This window comes from Pogoniulus pusillus, chromosome 36, assembly GCF_015220805.1.
Source record: "Pogoniulus pusillus isolate bPogPus1 chromosome 36, bPogPus1.pri, whole genome shotgun sequence".
In the NCBI taxonomy this organism is placed as follows: domain Eukaryota; kingdom Metazoa; phylum Chordata; class Aves; order Piciformes; family Lybiidae; genus Pogoniulus; species Pogoniulus pusillus.
Window position 1 is genome coordinate 5,172,174 of NC_087299.1, and position 17,000 is coordinate 5,189,173.

At 54.3% G+C, this 17,000-nt stretch overlaps 1 protein-coding gene across 9 annotated transcripts in view; it reads right to left on the reverse strand.

Annotated features, from left to right (window-relative positions):
• Positions 1–90: 90 nt before the first annotated feature.
• Positions 91–17,000, reverse strand: part of LOC135190374 (histone-lysine N-methyltransferase PRDM16-like) — a 43,071-nt gene continuing 26,161 nt past the window's right edge. For 5 of the 9 annotated variants that reach the window (XM_064171721.1, XM_064171719.1, XM_064171718.1 and 2 more), the window contains exons 7-9: positions 11,643–11,730; positions 4,169–4,338; positions 94–1,484 (exon numbers count right to left, since the gene is read on the reverse strand). In XM_064171721.1, the coding sequence (XP_064027791.1) occupies positions 1,403–1,484; positions 4,169–4,338; positions 11,643–11,730 (340 nt within the window). In that variant the 3' untranslated portion in view covers positions 94–1,402. Of the gene's footprint in view, positions 1,485–4,168; positions 4,339–11,642; positions 11,731–17,000 lie in introns of all 9 variants that reach the window. The other 4 variants (XM_064171712.1, XM_064171720.1, XM_064171715.1 and 1 more) reach the window with 3 other exon arrangements.

The window sequence follows — 17,000 nt, forward strand, 5'->3', positions numbered from 1 at the left end:
CTACCCTGGTTTGACAAAGCACAAACCACACCACAGGAAGCACAGAGCTGGGAGCTCTCCACTCAGCCATTCCTTCTCCTCTGCTCATGCAAGGACCTACTCTGACAAGAAACCAACCAAAGCAGATTTTGCTTTTAGGGTTTTTTTTGCCCCCAAAACTGCAAAGAAACAAAGAGAAAAATCCAGGAGGGAAATCATCCCCACTGGGTCTGCCATGAGAAATATCCCCTCACATGCCTGGACACACACAGACTCAGACTGATTGCCTGTTGTGTTTCACTCAGATTTGGGCCACTTGGAACCCCAAGAGGAACCCCAGCATGGGTGGCTGTAACTTCACCCCGTGCCTACAGGCAGGGTAGTAATGCAGGCTTCTGCCCTAGCAGGGAGAGAACTTCTCCTTCTGCTCAGCCCTTTGGAGCTCCAGGATTTAAGGTAGGAGCCCTCCTTAGCTCAGATTTGCAAGTCAACAAGAGCACAGAGCTGCTCTCTTCTCTTCTCTTCTCTTCTCTTCTCTTCTCTTCTCTTCTCTTCTCTTCTCTTCTCTTCTCTTCTCTTCTCTTCTCTTCTCTTCTCTTCTCTTCTCTTCTCTTCTCTTCTCTTCTCTTCTCTTCTCTTCTCTTCTCTTCTCTTCTCTTCTCTTCTCTTCTCTTCTCTTCTCTGATCCCTTACTCCAGGCACCTCAGATATCCATCAAGAAAAAAGGCTAAGACTGATTGCCTGTTGTGTTTCACTCAGATCTGAGCCATTTGGAACCCCAAGAGGAACCCCAGCCACGGGTGGTTGCCACTCCACTCCGTGCCTGCAGGCAGGGTAGCCCTGCAATGGGCCTTTCTGTACAGCCAACAGGCAGAATGAAGCAGGAAACTCAGATCAAGCCAGCCACAATTAGCAGAAAATAGTAATGCAGGGTCCTGTCCTAGCAGGGAGTGAACTACTTCTTCAGCTCCTTGATTCAAGGCAGGACCCCCCCTCCTTAGCTCTGCTTTCCAAGTAGACAGAGCACAGAGCTTCCCTTCTCTTCTCGTTTGATCCCTCACTGCAGGCACCTCAGACATGCATTAAGAAAGAAAAAAACCCTCGAGCAAGCCCTGGCAAGGCCTTCAAACCAGCCCGAGGTTCAGAGGCATTCAGCACCTTCAGCTGTCCCCGAGATGAATGCCTGGGGTGAGTGCTAAACAGCCCCGCGAAGCAGAGCCCTCCTGTGCCAGCTACAGCATAAGCGAAGTGTCTGCCTGGGAGCCGCCGAGCCTGAGGGCTTTTGGCTGGCACATCCAACAGACAGAGCTGTGAGTCACGGCGTGCTGCAGGGCTGGGGGGTGAGGCTGGCACAGCCTCCTAGAGCAGCTCGGGCAGTGCTGAAGGAAGGCAGGGATGGGGATGGGGCAGGGAGGGGGCAGCATCACCTGTAGGGCTGCTCTCCAGTGTGTGTCCGCAGGTGCCTGGTCAGGTTGGCTGAGCGTGGGAAGATCTTACCACAGTACCTGCAGGGGGAAGCCAAAGGAACTGTCAGTGAATGCCAGCCCTGCCACAGCACAGGAGCACAAACAGCCCAGCAGAATGCTCTGGCTGGCAAGGGACATGCAGAGGTCATCTGGTCCAACGTCTTCAACCATGGTCCTGTTCAGCCTGAGCCAGGGTTTTACCACCTCTGTCCAACCTGGGCCAGTGTTTCTCCACCCTCAGTGCACAAAATCCCCCTCTTTGAGTTGAACCCCCTCAGCCCTTGCCCTGTCACAACAGGCCTTGCTAACAGGTCTGTCCCCAGCTTCCTTTAAGCACTGAAAAGGCACCAGAAGGTCTCCCTGGAGCCTTCTCTTCTCCAGGCTGAACATCCTCAGCTCTCTCAGCCTGGCCTCACAGCAGAAGGCTTCCAGCCCTCCACCATTGCTGTGCCTTTGAGACATCACCAGCTCCAGTGACCTCACTCTGATACCCTTTTGCTGAGCTTTCCCCACCTAACTTTCTCAAAGCTTTTTGGGCACATGGAAGCTTTGGACATGCCCAAGGTGCCATGGCAATGAGGTCCTCTGCTGAACTCCTGGGCTCTGTAAAGAACCTCCTGCTTGCCCCTCACCACCTTGGTCCTGCCTCAGGGTAATGTTTCCAGATTGTCCATCTCCAGAGATTTTATACATCTCCTTTGTAGCCCTCTTTGGTTGCTCATCCTGCAGATTATCCTTGCTCATCCTTCTCAGAGCTGAGAGAATTTTCCTCTGGCTAAAAGCTGCAGCACTGAGTGACTGCTTCAGGGAGAAACCAGTGGGAACCTGCTTAGAACAAGGAAATACAGCACTGGGAGGTGACATGAGAGAAGGGACTGTGCTCCACAGTAAGCTGGATGCCCACTTAACTCAAAAAGGGAAGAGAGGGATGAATAAATAAGAACACAAATTGGGAAGGATGAAGGGTGACATTTGGTGGAACCTGAGGAGTAGGCTTCCTTAATTTCAGAGACTTTCAGCACCTTCAGATGTCCAGAATCTTGGACTGGTTTGGGTTGGAAGGGACCTTAAAGATCATGTAGTTCCAATCTCCTGCCATGGGAAAGGACACCTCCCACTAGGCTGCTGTTCATCCTCCTCCTTTCACCCTTATCTCCAGTGCCACTGATCCATGAAGCTCCATTAACCATTAAGCTGCTGCATGTTCATCAGCAGGGAAAACCCAAATGTGACCTTGAGAGTGTAAATCTAAGTCTAGAACCTGCTGTAGGCAGAAACCTCACATTTATAGAGCCACAGAATCAGTCAGGGTTGGAAGGGACCACAAGAAGCAGCCAGTTCCAACCCACCTGCCATGCCCAGGGACACCTCACACTAGATCAGGCTGTCCACAGCCTCATCCAGCCTGGCCTTAAACACCTCCAGAGATGAGGCTTCCACCACCTCCCTGGGCAACCCATTCCAGGCTCTCACCACTCTCATGCTGAACAACTTCCTCCTAACACCCAGTCTGAATCTCCCCATTTCCAGCTTTGTTCCATTCCTCCCAGTCCTATCACTCCCTGACAGCCTAAAAAGTCCCTCCCCAGCTTTCTTGTAGCCCTCTTAAGAAACAGAACGACCACAATAAGCTCTCTGCCCACGGCAGAGGGTTGGAACTGGATGAGCTTTAAGATCCCTTCCAACCCATCCTGTAAAGAACTTCTTCCTAACATCCCATTTAAATCTTCCTGTAGGCTCCCTTAAGATACTGAAAGGTCACACTAAGGTCACCTGGGAGCCTTCTCCTCCCCAGACTTCACAGCCCTCAACTCCCTCAATCCACAGCTAAAATTTGAGCCTATTTGTGGCAAAGCTGAACGTAAGAAATACTCCAAACTCAACAGATCTCCACTCCCTGCACCCCAGGGGAGAGCTGCGGGAGCCAGCACAAGAAGCTCGAGCAGTGCTGGGCAGAGCTGTGCGAGCAGACTCAGGGCTTTCCTCCCCAGTGATGCAGCCCTGGATGCTGCAGTGATCCGTGTGGATTTCTGTGGGCACAGCAGCGTGAGGGAATGGTGCTTCCTGCCTTGCCCTCGAAAAACTCCCTTCTCCTGCCCAGCTGAGGCTGCGCTGGCGCCGTGAGCCGCAGCCTCTGCTGCCACACGTGGGAGCCTTGGCTCGGAGAGCTCTGCCTGCTTTGAGAATCTCCAGATCTGCTCTCAAGGTTATTCACAATTGCAAAGAAAACAGAAGATGCTGATTTGCCACCAGACAAAACATGCCGTGGCAGAGGGAATTAGTCATCAGAATGCTCTGTTCTAATTCGGCTGCTTCTTGCTTTTCCTCCCACCCCTGGCCCCGACGGCAAAGGCGCCCATGAGAGGCTGCTCTGTTGCGTGCTGGGGTGGGGATGCTGGCAGGGATGGGATGCTGGCAGGGGTGGGATGATGGCAGGGGTGGGATGCTGGCAGGGGTGGGAATGCTGGCAGGGGTGGGAATGCTGGCAGGGGTGGGATGCTGGCAGGGGTGGGATGCTGGCTGGGGATGCTGGCAGGGATGGGATGCTGGCAGAGGTGGGATGCTGGCAGGGGTGGGATGCTGGCAGGGATGGGATGCTGGCAGGGGTGGGATGCTGGCAGGGGTGGGATGCTGGCAGGGGTGGGATCCTGGCAGGGGTGGGATGCTGGCAGGGGTGCCCTCACCAGCTGGGGGTTTAGCCTGACTCGTGGGGGTGCCCTTACCTGCAGGTGTAGCGCTCCTTGCCCTTGCGCAGGATGGGGTCGGAGAGCGTGGGCGGTGGCGATCGGAAGTTGAAGGGGTGGTGTGGAAGGGGCTGCAGGGAGCTGCCAGTGTCTGCCTTCATGGCTGCAAAGCTCTCCAGTTTCTCCGTCATTGTTTCTATGGCTGACATCTAGGAGTGCAAGGCAAGACCTCGAGTCGTAAAACCTCACAGCAAGAGCAGTACCCGAAGCCTACGACACAGCTTTTAGCACCAGGCTGCTGCTGGGCTTTGCCCTTGCTCCCAGAAGCAGGCTGTGGTAGTTTGAGGGATCCTAGGGCTCCCTTAACAAAACCATAGGGATAGAAGTCCACCCCAGAGCCCTGGAAAGGGTAAGAGTCATTTCTGTCCTCCAGTCTCGGTTAGCTCATGGCCCCAAACTGGGACAGAGGCAGAGAAGAAAAGAGGCCTCTGAGGAATCATAGAATCATGGAATCATAGAATCAATCAGTTTGGAAGAGAGCTCCAAGCTCATCCAGTCCAACCTAGCACCCAGCCCTATCCAATCAACTGGACCATGGCACTAAGTGCCTCAGCCAGGCTTTGCTTGAAGACCTCCAGGGACAGTGCCTCCACCACCTCCCTGGGCAGCCCATTCCAATGCCAATCATCTCTCTGTGAAGAACTTCTTCCTAACATCCAGCCTATACCTACCCTGGCACAACTTGAGACTGTGTCCCCTTGTTCTGTTGCTGGTTACCTGGGAGAAGAGACCAACCCCACCTGGCTACAATGCCCCTTCAGGTAGTTGTAGACAGTAATAAGATCACCCCTGAGCCTCCTCTTCTCCAGGCTAAACAGGCCCAGCTCCCTCAACCTCCCCTCATAGGATTTGTGCTCCAGGCCCCTCACCAGCTTTGTTGCCCTTCTCTGGACATGTTCCAGCACCTCAACATCTTTCTTGAATTGAGGGGCCCAGAACTGGACACATTACTCAAGGTGTGGCCTGACCAGTGCTGAGTACAGGGGAAGAATAAGACACTTGGCAAAGCCATGCAGTAAGCACCAAAGCTCAGCAGTGAGGCACAGGTGACCTTCTGCAATGGCCTTGTGCTCACCTTCAGCACTTCAGGTAAAAATTATCACCACATACATTTGGGCTCCCTGTTCCTGACACTGAGATCAGACCCTGCAGCCAGCTGCTGGGTGTAGAACTCACCACCCAAACCCTCTTCTCACTGGAAAGCAAGGAGGGTGATTTTTCCTGCAGCATCCATCACCCTTGCATGGGCTCAGAGGGACAGCAGCAGTGAGCTGTGGGCAAGGCAAGGCCAGAGAGGATGGAGACTCTCTGGGCAGGAGAATCCAAAGTGGAATAGGAGTGAGCACAGGGGAAGGTACAAGCACAGAGAGCTCAGACAGAGGAGAAAGTGAGGCTGGAGAGTGATGAGGGAGCAGTGTGGGAGAGGATGAGTGAAGACAGACTCAGGATGGAGTGGGTCCACAGGGAGTGTGCCCAGGAAGTGCCCAACATTTCAGTTTGATGTAAGAAAGGCTCAGAAGCCAGTGGAGGTGATGGGAGGATGGGTGGGAGATGGCTGAACTGCGAGCTGAGTCAGTTACGGTCAGGAGGAGCACATCCAGAACCAGAGTGAAAGTCTGTTTGGGCAGGGATCTGGAGTGGGGATGGAGGAAGCACAGGGGGCTGGGGAGCTGCATTCGCTGGCTCTGTGGGGATGTGAGCATCTCAGCTGCTGCATGCAGAAGGGATCCAGCACTTGGACTCCCTGGGACCAAGCTGTGGTGGGAACACTGTGACCATCCATCTCTTGGGTTTGCCCATCTGCTGTGGTGAGGTGTGGCCATTTGAGCTGGGTTTCTAGCTCAGGCATAAAGCAAATTGGGAGCAGACAAACTTGGAAGTGGAAGCTCTGAGTGGAGAGGTGAACATTCCAGGGATAGGCCATAGAATGGCAACAATGCATAGCTTAATATCATATCATTGGAACATCAAGAGCTTTATGTCTGGAAGCTTGAGGTGCTGGAAGGTGTCCAGAGAAGGGCAGCAACACTGAGGAGAGGCCTGGAGCAGTCCTGTGAGGAGAGGCTGAGGGAGCTGGGGGTGTGCAGCCTGGAGAAGAGGAGGCTCAGGGCAGAGCTCATTGCTGTCTGCAGCTGCCTGAAGGGAGGCTGTAGCCAGGTGGGGTTGGGCTCTGCTGCCAGGCAGCCAGCAACAGAAGAAGGGGACACAGCCTCAAGCTGTGCCAGGGCAGGTTCAGGCTGGATGTTAGGAGGAAGTTGTTGTCAGAGAGAGTGATTGGCATTGGAATGGGCTGCCCAGGGAGGTGGTGGAGTTGCTGTGCCTGGAGGTGTTGAAGCAAAGCCTGGCTGAGGCACTTAGTGCCATGGTCTGGTTGATTGGGCAGGGCTGGGTGCTAGGTTGGGCTGGCTGAGCTTGGAGCTCTCTTCCAACCTGCCTGATTCTATGATTCCAAGGGAAGGCTGCAAGGAGCAGAGGGGGGGCAAGGAAGCAGGAAAAGTGCAAAAAGGAAATCAAAAAGGGAAAGAAAGAAGCCAAGAAAAAAGGAAAAGGAGAGGAAAGGCAGAAGGCAGCCTGTGTGCCAACGAGCTCTAAAGCAACCCGGGGTTACCTTCGTCAGAGCAAACCAGGAAGCCCAAACCCGAGCTAGAAGTGCAGCCCCCAGGAGCAGGCTGACATCCCCAACAACCTTCCCCTGCGAGCACTCCTGAGAGCACTTCTCAAGCCAGCGAGCAGCGAAGAGGGATAAAGCAAACAAGGCAGCAATAAAAGCTGCCTGCTCGCTGGGGATGACATCAGAGGGAGAGAGGGGAGCAGCAGCAGGGGGAGCGGCAGCCCGGGCGGAGCAGCCGGGCCGGGCTGGGGACAGCCAGCAGGCGGAAGGCAGTAGGAAGCCATCTATCAAAAGGAGATGCTCTATTGTGGAGGAAGGGCTGACCTTTTGCACGTTTACACTTTATTAAACTGGGCTCGAGGAGGGGGTTGGGAGGGAAGGAAAGAGAGCCAAGATATTGTTTAAAATATATGACTATGAAATAAAAGAGGAGGGGGGTTGCAAAGTTGTCTTAATCGGCCCAGAATACATCGTGGAGGGCTGACAGCCGTTCATAAGCCGTTAAAAAAAAAAGGTCAAAATAGAGGAGGAGTAAAAACCCCATTTGCCCATAATAGATCCCCAGCCCCTTGGCTGGAGGCTCTCCCAGCCCCTGATAAATAGTAAGTAACACTTAGCAGCAGCAGCCCCTTGAAAAGGTTGCTTGATCGTTTCCAGCGAAAGCTCTGCCCCAGCTGCCAGTCATGTAACAAAACCATCGCGTTTCAAAGCCCTCTCTGGATCTTGCCGAGCTGTGCCACTCAAGCCCTTGGCGGCACTACCTGGAGATGTCCTTTGTTGTATCCCCTCCGCTTCAGGCACTTAGGCAGAGCTGTTTGCTGCCTCCCAGAGCCGTGGGCAAGGCTCGGAACGCTCAGTGCCTGCCCCGGGCTCGCCGCTGGCACAGGCACTTTGCTATTTAAGGAACAACTGCCTGCTTATCATCATCATCAGCCAGGAGGAAAGGGAGAAGAAAAAGGAACTGAACAGGTGAGAAAAGGTCCCCCATTAAGTTATCACTAAGTTACACCACTTATTTATGTTGTCCAGAGCCTCGTGGAAAAGAGACAATGGCAGAGGCAGGGGAGCTGCTAGCGAGGGCTGGCTCAGGATGGAAACGGTGCCTGAAAGCCACTTGCAGACAGCATCTTCTGCAGGCTCAGGGCTCAGCGTGGCTGCTGGCTCCAGCATGCCCCACACGGGGTCCTCTGTGGGGGCTGGGGAATGAGTCACAGAAAAGAGCAGACCTCCCTCCCTAACTGGGTGCCTTGTCCAGTTCTGGGCCCCTCAATTCAAGAGATGTTGAGGTGCTGGAAGGTGTCCAGAGAAGGGCAACAAAGCTGGTGAGGGGCCTGGAACACAAACCCTATGAGGAGAGGCTGAGGGAGCTGGGGGTGTGCAGCCTGCAGCAGAGGAGGCTCAGGGCAGAGCTCATTGCAGTCTACAACTACCTGCAGGGAGGCTGTAGCCAGGTGGGGGTGGCCTCTTCTCCCAGGTAACCAGCAACAGAACAAGGGGACACAGTCTCAAGTTGTGCCAGGGAAAGTATAGGCTGGATGTTAGGAGGAAGTTCTGCACAGAGAGAGTGATTGGCATTGGAATGGGCTGCCCAGGGAGGTGGTGGAGGCACCGTCCCTGGAGGTCTTCAAGCAAAGCCTGGATGAGGCACTTGGTGCCATGGTCTGGTTGACTGGCTAGGGCTGGGTGCTAGGTTGGACTGGATGAGCTTGGAGGTCTCTTCCAACCTGCTTGATTCTATGATTCTAAGGGGGTTCAAAGCCAGGCTGGAAGAGACCTTCAGCAACCAAGTCTAGGTGAGAGATGTCCCTGCCCCAGCAGATGATCTCAGAGATCCCTTCCAACCTGAGCCCTTCTGTGACTCCTGCTTAGAGTGAGAGGAGGACTCTCACCCAGGTGAAAGGGAGAAGAAAAAGGAACTGAACAGGTGAGAAAAGGTCCCCCATTAAGTTATCACTAAGTTGCACCATCTATTTATGTTGTCTCTTCTCCACGAGGCTCTGGACAATGGCAGAGGCAGGGGACCTGCCCCAGCAGATGGCCTCGGAGATCCCTTCCAACCTGAGCCATGCTGTGATTCTGTAACTCATGCTTAGAGCGAGAGGAGCACACAGAGAGCACCTCCCTAAGTGACCTGGTGTATGAAGGGTGGTCCTGATGCAGAAGATGGAAGGAAGGAGCCCATGAAATCAGAATTGCTTAGGGCAAGGGTAACACAGGATGGGCATCTGGCAGTCAGCAGCTCACACTCTCAAGCAATGATGTGACTGACTTCTTCAGTGGCTTCTCAAACTTCTTCACTGAAAGGTGTTCAGAAAAAGCTTGGCTGGGGCACTTAGTGCCATGGTCTGGCTGACTGGACAGGGCTGGGTGCTAGGTTGGACTGGATGAGCTTGGAGCTCTCTTCCAACCTAGCTGATTCTATGAAAGGCTTCTCAATGCCTGGCACAAGCTGCCCAGGGAGGTGGTGGAATCCCCACCTCTGGAAGGGTTAAAAAGAGGCAGAGATGTGGTGCTGAGGGCCATGGTTTAGCATCAGCCTTGGTACAGTTGACCTGGATGATCTTAAAGGTCTTTTCCAACCGAAGTCCTTCTGTGCTTCCAGACATGACCTGTCCCTGCTCTCTGCATCCAGAGTGCAGAGCATGGGAACAGGAGCTCCCAGACCAAGGCATCCTCACACAGCAGCCCACGTTATTAAAAATCCCTTCTCAGGAAGTTTGGGGCTGGAGTGATTGTAAATTTTCAGCTCCTCTGTGTGATAAGCTACTAGAGATAACCAGACCTTCCAGGTCTTTTCCCTGCCACGGGAAGAGGACGTGGTCAGGCTTTCAGGAACAATGTTAACACCCTCCCAGCCAAGGCTTCTCCTGCCCGGGCTCGGTGTGGTTCTCATCGTCCCCATCGGGTGGCTGTGCCACTCCAGCTCCTCCCTGCTATCAGCCCAGGCCCAGGCAGCCATCCCCACTATTCTAACTCACACAAACACAGGATGTTCCTGGCCAGCCTGTCACCATTATCCAGCCTCCATGGAGGAAAAATCGGGGGAAGTTATTAACCAAACTCTGAGCCTGATGCAAAACAATGAGGGAACTAAGTTTAGCTGTGAAAGCTACCAGGATCCAGCTTCCACAAACCTGCAGGGTATTTATCTAAGGTGGGAAACACTATCAGAGGAGAACAATGCATGTGAAGGGGAAGGAGAGCAGAAGAACAGCCACAGAGCCCAGCTCCCAGCAGGGCAGACAGAGGCTGGCTGGTGCCTGTCACCCTGTAGAGGACAGCAGGCGGCGTGGGGCAGAACTTGCTCCACCATGGCTCCAGAATCACAGGATTGCTTCTGTTCACAGTATCACAGTGTCACAGTATCATCAGGGTTGGAAGAGACCTCACAGATCATCAAGTCCAACCCTTTACCACAGAGCTCAAGGCCAGACCATGGCACCAAGTGCCACGTCCAACCTTGCCTTGAAGTGCCCCAGGGACGGCGACTCCACCACCTCCCCGGGCAGCCCATTCCAGTGTCCAATGACTCTCTCAGGGAAGAACTTTCTCCTCACCTCCAGCCTAAATTTCCCCTGGCACAGCCTGAGGCTGTGTCCTCTTGTTCTGGTGCTGGCCACCTGAGAGAAGAGAGCAACCTCCTCCTGGCCACAACCACCCCTCAGGTAGTTGGGAGAGACCTCTGGGACCATCGAGTCCAGCCTTCAACCTGAGGCCACTGAACCAGGGCCAGAGGGCCATTATGGAGCGAGGAAGGACAAGGATGACACCACCCTGGGGCAGCTCAGCTACCGCGGTTGTGTGAGCCAGGCTGGTTCTCAGCAACAGCCTTGGTGGCACCAGCCTCAGCTGCACCTTTCCAAGAGCCTGGATAAAGGCCTGGCCCAGCTGCACTGGGGGCTGCTGGGGTGACACTCTCAGTGCACTGCAAATGGGAAAGCTGGCCAGAAGCATTTCCCACTGCTGTGCAGTGACTCAGAGCTGAAGCAGATGCAGAGGGAGCACACATCCGTGGGCTGTCAAGAGAATCATAGGATCAGGCATGTTGGAAGAGACCTCCAAGCTCATCCAGTCCAACCTAGCACCCAGCCCTAGCCAGTCAACCAGACCATGGCACTAAGTGTCTCATCCAGTCTTTTCTTGAACACCTCCAGGGACAGTGCCTCCACCACCTCCCTGGGCAGCCCATTCCAATGCCAATCACTCTCTCTGTGCAGAACTTCCTCCTAACATCCAGCCTAGACCTCCCCTGGCACAACTTGAGACTGTGTCCCCTTGTTCAGTGGAGCAGGAAGGACAGGACACAAGAACCCTGGCACCTTCTGGGGCAGGCAGATCTGAACCCTGGTTGGTTCTCCACAGCCCTGCACTTTCACACTTCCTAGGTGATGTCAGGGAACATCAAGCAGGTAGAAAATACTACTGCTTGGCTGCTGGGCAGTCCTGCACTGACACAAATGACTGCACCAGGGTGAGGGTAGGGGGGGGTCCAGAAGAAAAATGATGCAGACATGGGAAAGGGAAGTTTGGCAGATCAGTGGAGATGTCCAGACCTCATCCCTGCTTCTGTCCACACAAAAACAAACCCTCAGCAAAGCATAGCAAGCACCATCCTCAACCCACCATCCTCAACCCACCATCCTCAACCCACCATCCTCAACCCACCATCCTCCACCCAGGTGTGGAACTAAACGCATCTGAAGGCAGCTGGTGGAAAACAGAGGAGCTTCCCATCAGATCCTTAGAGGACTCTGCCCCAAGTGACCTGTTTGCACCAGCTCCTCCCCCTCCCCAAACCTCTCAGCATTCAACCAACACCACATCACAACAGCTCTGCTTTACCTGGGGGTGAAAAAGCAGCGGGGAGGGTCGCAGGTACTTCTCCTTTAGGGCACCCACAGGGTCTGTCACCTTCCGCTTCTCCACCCTGCTGGACAACAAGACAGAGGGTTACATACCTCCCAGGGCAGCAGCAGCAGCAGCAGCCACACCACCTGCAGCTGGGGAAAGCAGATGCAGAAGGTTGCTCTCCTCTGGACACAAACAGCTGCTTCCCCTACTACTGGGTGCTACAAGTTAGGACTCAAAAGCTGTCCTGGAAAAGGAGATGAGAATGGATCCATCCCCTCCTTCGGGCAGTGCTCTTGCAGCTGTCAGACTGAAGCCTCAGAAATCATTTGGATCTTCCCACTCAAATGGGATCTAGATCCAGAGAGCCTCTGCTGTGGTGAGCAAAGCCCTACACTGCCAGCCAGAGCTATGGGTAGATGGGAGAAGCTCTGGAGCCCACTGCAGGCAGCCACTGTGTGGAAACAAACGTGTCTGAGAGTTGGTCTGGAGGTAAAGGGAGAAGCCTGGGCCAGGCTCTGCAGCCTCAAGGCTGCTGGGGTCGTTAAGTGTTTTATATTGACCTTCCTTAACAAGCATTTGTGGACAGCAGTTTAAAAAGCTAAAGGGGTAATGAGACATCTCCAAAGTGCCCTCAGAACCTGAGCTCTGCTGGTGCCATCTGGCCCATCCAGACATCCCATGCTCAAACTATGCAGAGGTGATCCAAGCAGGTTTGGCTCCTGCTTTTGGAGAACATTGGCTTTGAGTTCAAAGAACATTCTCCTTACAGGGAAACCTACAAGGACAACCCAGCAGGACATGGAACTGTTAGAGTGAGTCCAGAGGAGGCCACCAAGATGCTGAGGGCTGCAGCAGCTCTGCTATGAGGACAGGCTGAGAGAGTTGGGGTTCTGCAGCCTGGAGAGGAAAAGGCTTTGAGGAGACCTTGGAGTGGCCTTCCAGGATCTGAAGGAGGTCTACAGGAAGGCTGGGGAGGGACTACTGACAAGGTCTGGTAATGACAGGATGAGGAGGAATGGGTTTGAACTGGCAGAGGGGAGATTCAAACTGGATGTTAGGAAAGGGTTCTGTGCAGTGAGGGTGGTGAGACACTGGCACAGGTTGCCCAGGGAGGTGTTCAAGACCAGGCTGGATGAGGCATTGAGTGACCTCTTCTAGTGGGAGGTGTCCCTGCCTATGACAGGGGATTGAAACTGGCTGAGCTTTGAGGTCCCTCCCAACCTGAACCATTCTATGATACCCATGGCATGGGATCACCCAAAGGAGAAACTGAAATGTCCTCTGGGGAGAGGGAAAAGCAGAAGGAAAGTGCCTGCAATGAATGCAGCTGCATCTGTTGGTTGCTGACTGGAGTCCACCTCAGCTAAACCAGCACCAACCCAACAGCTCAGAGTGATCTGAACTCCACTGGAAGGGCACAAAGGACAGCAAAGGATTTTGCTGCATTCCAGATGATTGGTGATGATCAAATTCCTCCAGAGTCACAGGGCTGGCTCATGCTGAGTGTTGCCTTTAATCTGCATTGGATTTCTCTGAGGTGGAAGAGGAGAGCTGGGAGTCAGAATTGCTGTGCTGTGGAAGGTGTCTGTAACTGGGCAGGATTGCCCAGAGAAACAGCAGCCTATGGAACAAGACATGAGGAGCTGCTCCCTGATACAAGGCAGAAGAGCAAAGAGGAAGGAGAAGGATTGTCTGAAAGGGCCTGTGGTGACAGGATGAGAGCAATGGTTTGGAACTAGAGCAGGGGCAGATCCAGGCTGGACATCAGGAGGAAGTCCTGTACAGTGAGGGTGAGGAGACCTTGGAACAGGTTGCCCAGGAAGGTGGCTGAGGCCTCGGCCCTGGAGACACTCAAGATCAAACTTGCTGTGGCCCTGAGCAACCTGCTCTGGTTGGAGATCACAAAAATCACAGAGGGTCACAGACTGCCAGTTTGCAAGGGACCCAAGGATCATCTGGTCCAACCTCTTCGAGAGGTGTCCTTGCTCACTGCAGGGGAGGTTGGACAGGATGACCTTTGAGGGTCCCTTCCAACCTGATGCCATCTATGAAGCAGTTTTTCCCCTTGCCCACCTGCCGAGCCCAGGACAGTGCCCAGGGGCTGCCTGCTGGACCCTGACAGCAGCAGCAGAATCATAGAATCAACCAGGTTGGAAGAGACCTCCAAGCTCATCCACTCCAACCTAGCACCCAGCCCTATCCAGTAAACCAGACCATGGCACTAAGTGCCCCAGCCAGCCTTGGCTTCAACACCTCCAGCCACAGAGACTCCACCACCTCCCTGGGCAGCCCATTCCAATGCCAATCACTCTCTCTGCCAACAACTTCCTAACAACATCCAGCCTAGACCTCCCCTGGCACAGCTTGAGGTTGTGTCCCCTTCTTCTGTTGCTGGTTGCCTGGGAGAAGAGGCCACCCCCCACCTGGCTACAATGTCCCTGCAGGTAGTTGTAGACTGCAATGAGCTCTGCCCTGAGCCTCCTCTTCTCCAGGCTAAACAACCTCAGCTCCCTCAGCCTCTCCTCGGAGGGTTTGTGTTCCAGGCCCCTCACCAGCTTTGTTGCCCTTCTCTGGACATGTTCCAGCACCTCAACATCTCTCTTGAATTGAGGGGCCCAGAACTGGACACAGCACTCAAAGTGTGGCCTGAGCAGTGCTGAGCACAGGGGCAGAAGAACCTCCCTTGTCCTACTGCCCACACTGCTCCTGAGCCAGCCCAGGATGCCATTGGCTCTCTTGGCCACCTGGGCACACTGCTGCCTCATCTTCAGCCTACTATCAATCAGTACCCCCAGGTCCCTTTCCTCTCCTGTACCACAGACATAGAACCTTACATGAGCTCAGTCATCTCCTGCTGTCAGGCAATGGGAACACCACCAACATCCCCAGGCCCTCAGAGCCTGCTCAGAGCTGTTGCTCAGGCACCGCGGGATGGAGCAGACCCGAGAACGTCACCGTGCCCAGCCCCAGCTAAGCGCTGCCCTGATCTCAGCCTGTCTGGATGCAGTCAATGAGATCACCAGCAGAAAATGCCAAGGATTTAAGTGGCCTCTGGGAGCAAAACGAAGCAGCCAAAGCAGCTGAAGGAGCCTGCTAAAGAGCCCAAGTGCTTCCCCGTGTTGGCAGCAGGGAGCTGGGCGCGGGGCTGGGGAGCTTACTGCGGCAGGAGTCTGCTCTGAGCAGCTCCACCACTGCCTTGCCATTTTAACTCATGCCAGGGAATGCAACCAGTGATGCCCCCAACCTTCACCTCCATCTGTCAGCTGGACCTCCATGGGGTTCCTGGGGCTGCTGTTTGCACTGGCAGCAGCTTTCCCAGCCCATGCTATTTTAACGTTCCAGCTGAGAACACCCAGAGGTGGCAGGGCCCTGAGCTCAGGCAAAGCTTTTCCCTCTCTACCCATTGAGTTGTTTCTCCAGAAGTCCTTTTATTTTTTGACACACACCACCATGGGCTTGCTTACATCATTCCTCCCTTTTTCCAGCAGGAGATGACCACTGTAGGTCTCAGACAGAACTCATGTTCTGTGCCCGTTGCCATCACAGACAGAAAAGCAAGAGCCAGAGCAGCAGCCCCAAGGGCTTTGCTAGCAGCGAGCAGGGAGGGCTCACAGGGAGGGCTCACAGGGAGGGCTCACTAATCCTCAGCTCAGCTGACAGCTCCCTGGCCTGGCCCAGACATCGACATCATTTTTTCCCACAGCAACCAGCAGCATGGCAGTGCCAACGGTGCTGTTCTCCTGGCCTGCTTTCAGAGGAGGCTATACCAGCCCTGCTTGTCCACAGCCCTTAGAACACTCAGGAGAGCCACCCCAGTGCTGACACCCTGACTCTGTGGTGCCCAGGAGCCCTTGCAGCTCCTGCAGCTTGCCACTTCACCTTCCTGTGGGCTGGAGCACAGCTGGGCTCACCAAGCTCACACATAGCTCGAGGAACACAAGGACAAACCACCTGCCTCAGGAGACACCAAACCCAGGAGGCTACAGACTGTTGGCTGTTGCCACCCATCTCCCAAAGGAGAGTTAATTGCCTTCTTCATGTCTAAATCAAACTGCTTTGGGACCTCTCTTCTGACTGGACTTTGTTGAAAGCAAACTTCATTTGCTACACACCCAGAACATCTCTGCAGCTGGAAGGTACCAAAGCCAGTGCCCAGCTGGGTAAGGCACAAACTTACTGGCACCCTCACTAGAAACCTTAAAACAACAATGGAATGGTTTGGGTTGGAAGGGACCTCAAAGCCCAGCCAGTTCCAATCCCCTGCCATGGGCAGGGACATCTCCCACCAGCACAGGCTGCTCAAAGTCTCATCCAGCCTGGCCTAGAACACCTCCAGGGAGGGAGCATCCACAACCTCCCTGGGCAACCTGTGCCAGTGTCTCCCCAGCCTCACTGCAAAGAATTTCTTCCTACTCTGCAGTCTAAATCTGCCCTCATCAAGCTTCAAACCATTCCCCCTCACCCTGTCATTCCTAGTCCCTTGTCAAAAGTCCTTCCCCAGCTCCTCTGCACCCCCCTTCAGGCTGCTCTGAGGTCTCCCTGCAGCCTTCTCCTCTCCAGGCTGAGCAGCCCCAAACTCTGCGGCACATTTCTTTAGAAAGAGGCTTTATAAGAAGCTTTAACCCAACCACAGACTCAAGTTGTCCCTTGACATCTTCTGAATCCATTCCCTCTGCAGGTTTAGGTGACATTTGGGTAGCTTCAGCCACGTTGCTTTACACCTGCAGCTCATTCTGGGCATGAACTAAAGCCGGCTCTGTCTCAAACCTCTCTGCAGCACACCTGGAAGCCCTGTGGCACCTCCTGAGCAAGGTAAGTCTGCAAGCAGTGTGAGATCTGGATCACAGCACACAATCCCAGGTGTTGGCACACCACTTGTTACTCCAGACTCACTCCTTTTGAAGGGCTGAGCCCACAGCAGCAGCTCCTCTCAAGTGAACAACTCCACCACGGGGAATTAAGACAGGAAAAAAAAAGAGGGTTGAGGGGGAGTGGTGTGGAGAGGAAGAAAGGTGAAGCAGCTGACAAAAGGCCATCAAGCCAGTCAGTGGGAGAGCTGCAATTCCAGGCTCCCAGGGCTCCTGACTCATTCCCAAACCATGAGAGCCCAGGCTGGAAGCAGCTGAACTCTGCATTCTTATCGAATCAAACCTCTGGAATTTCCCCAGCAGCAGAAGTGCCATCTGAGGGGTGGCTCATGGGAGAGGCCTGAACCGGGGCAAGTTCCCTCTCTAGCAGCACAAGAGGGTGTTCTCCACACACCGACCAGCAGAGCTTCCCATTAGCCCTCTGGGTTCAGCCTCCTCGAGGTGCTGTAAGGAGGGTGAGGAGGACAACGGACTCCTCCCA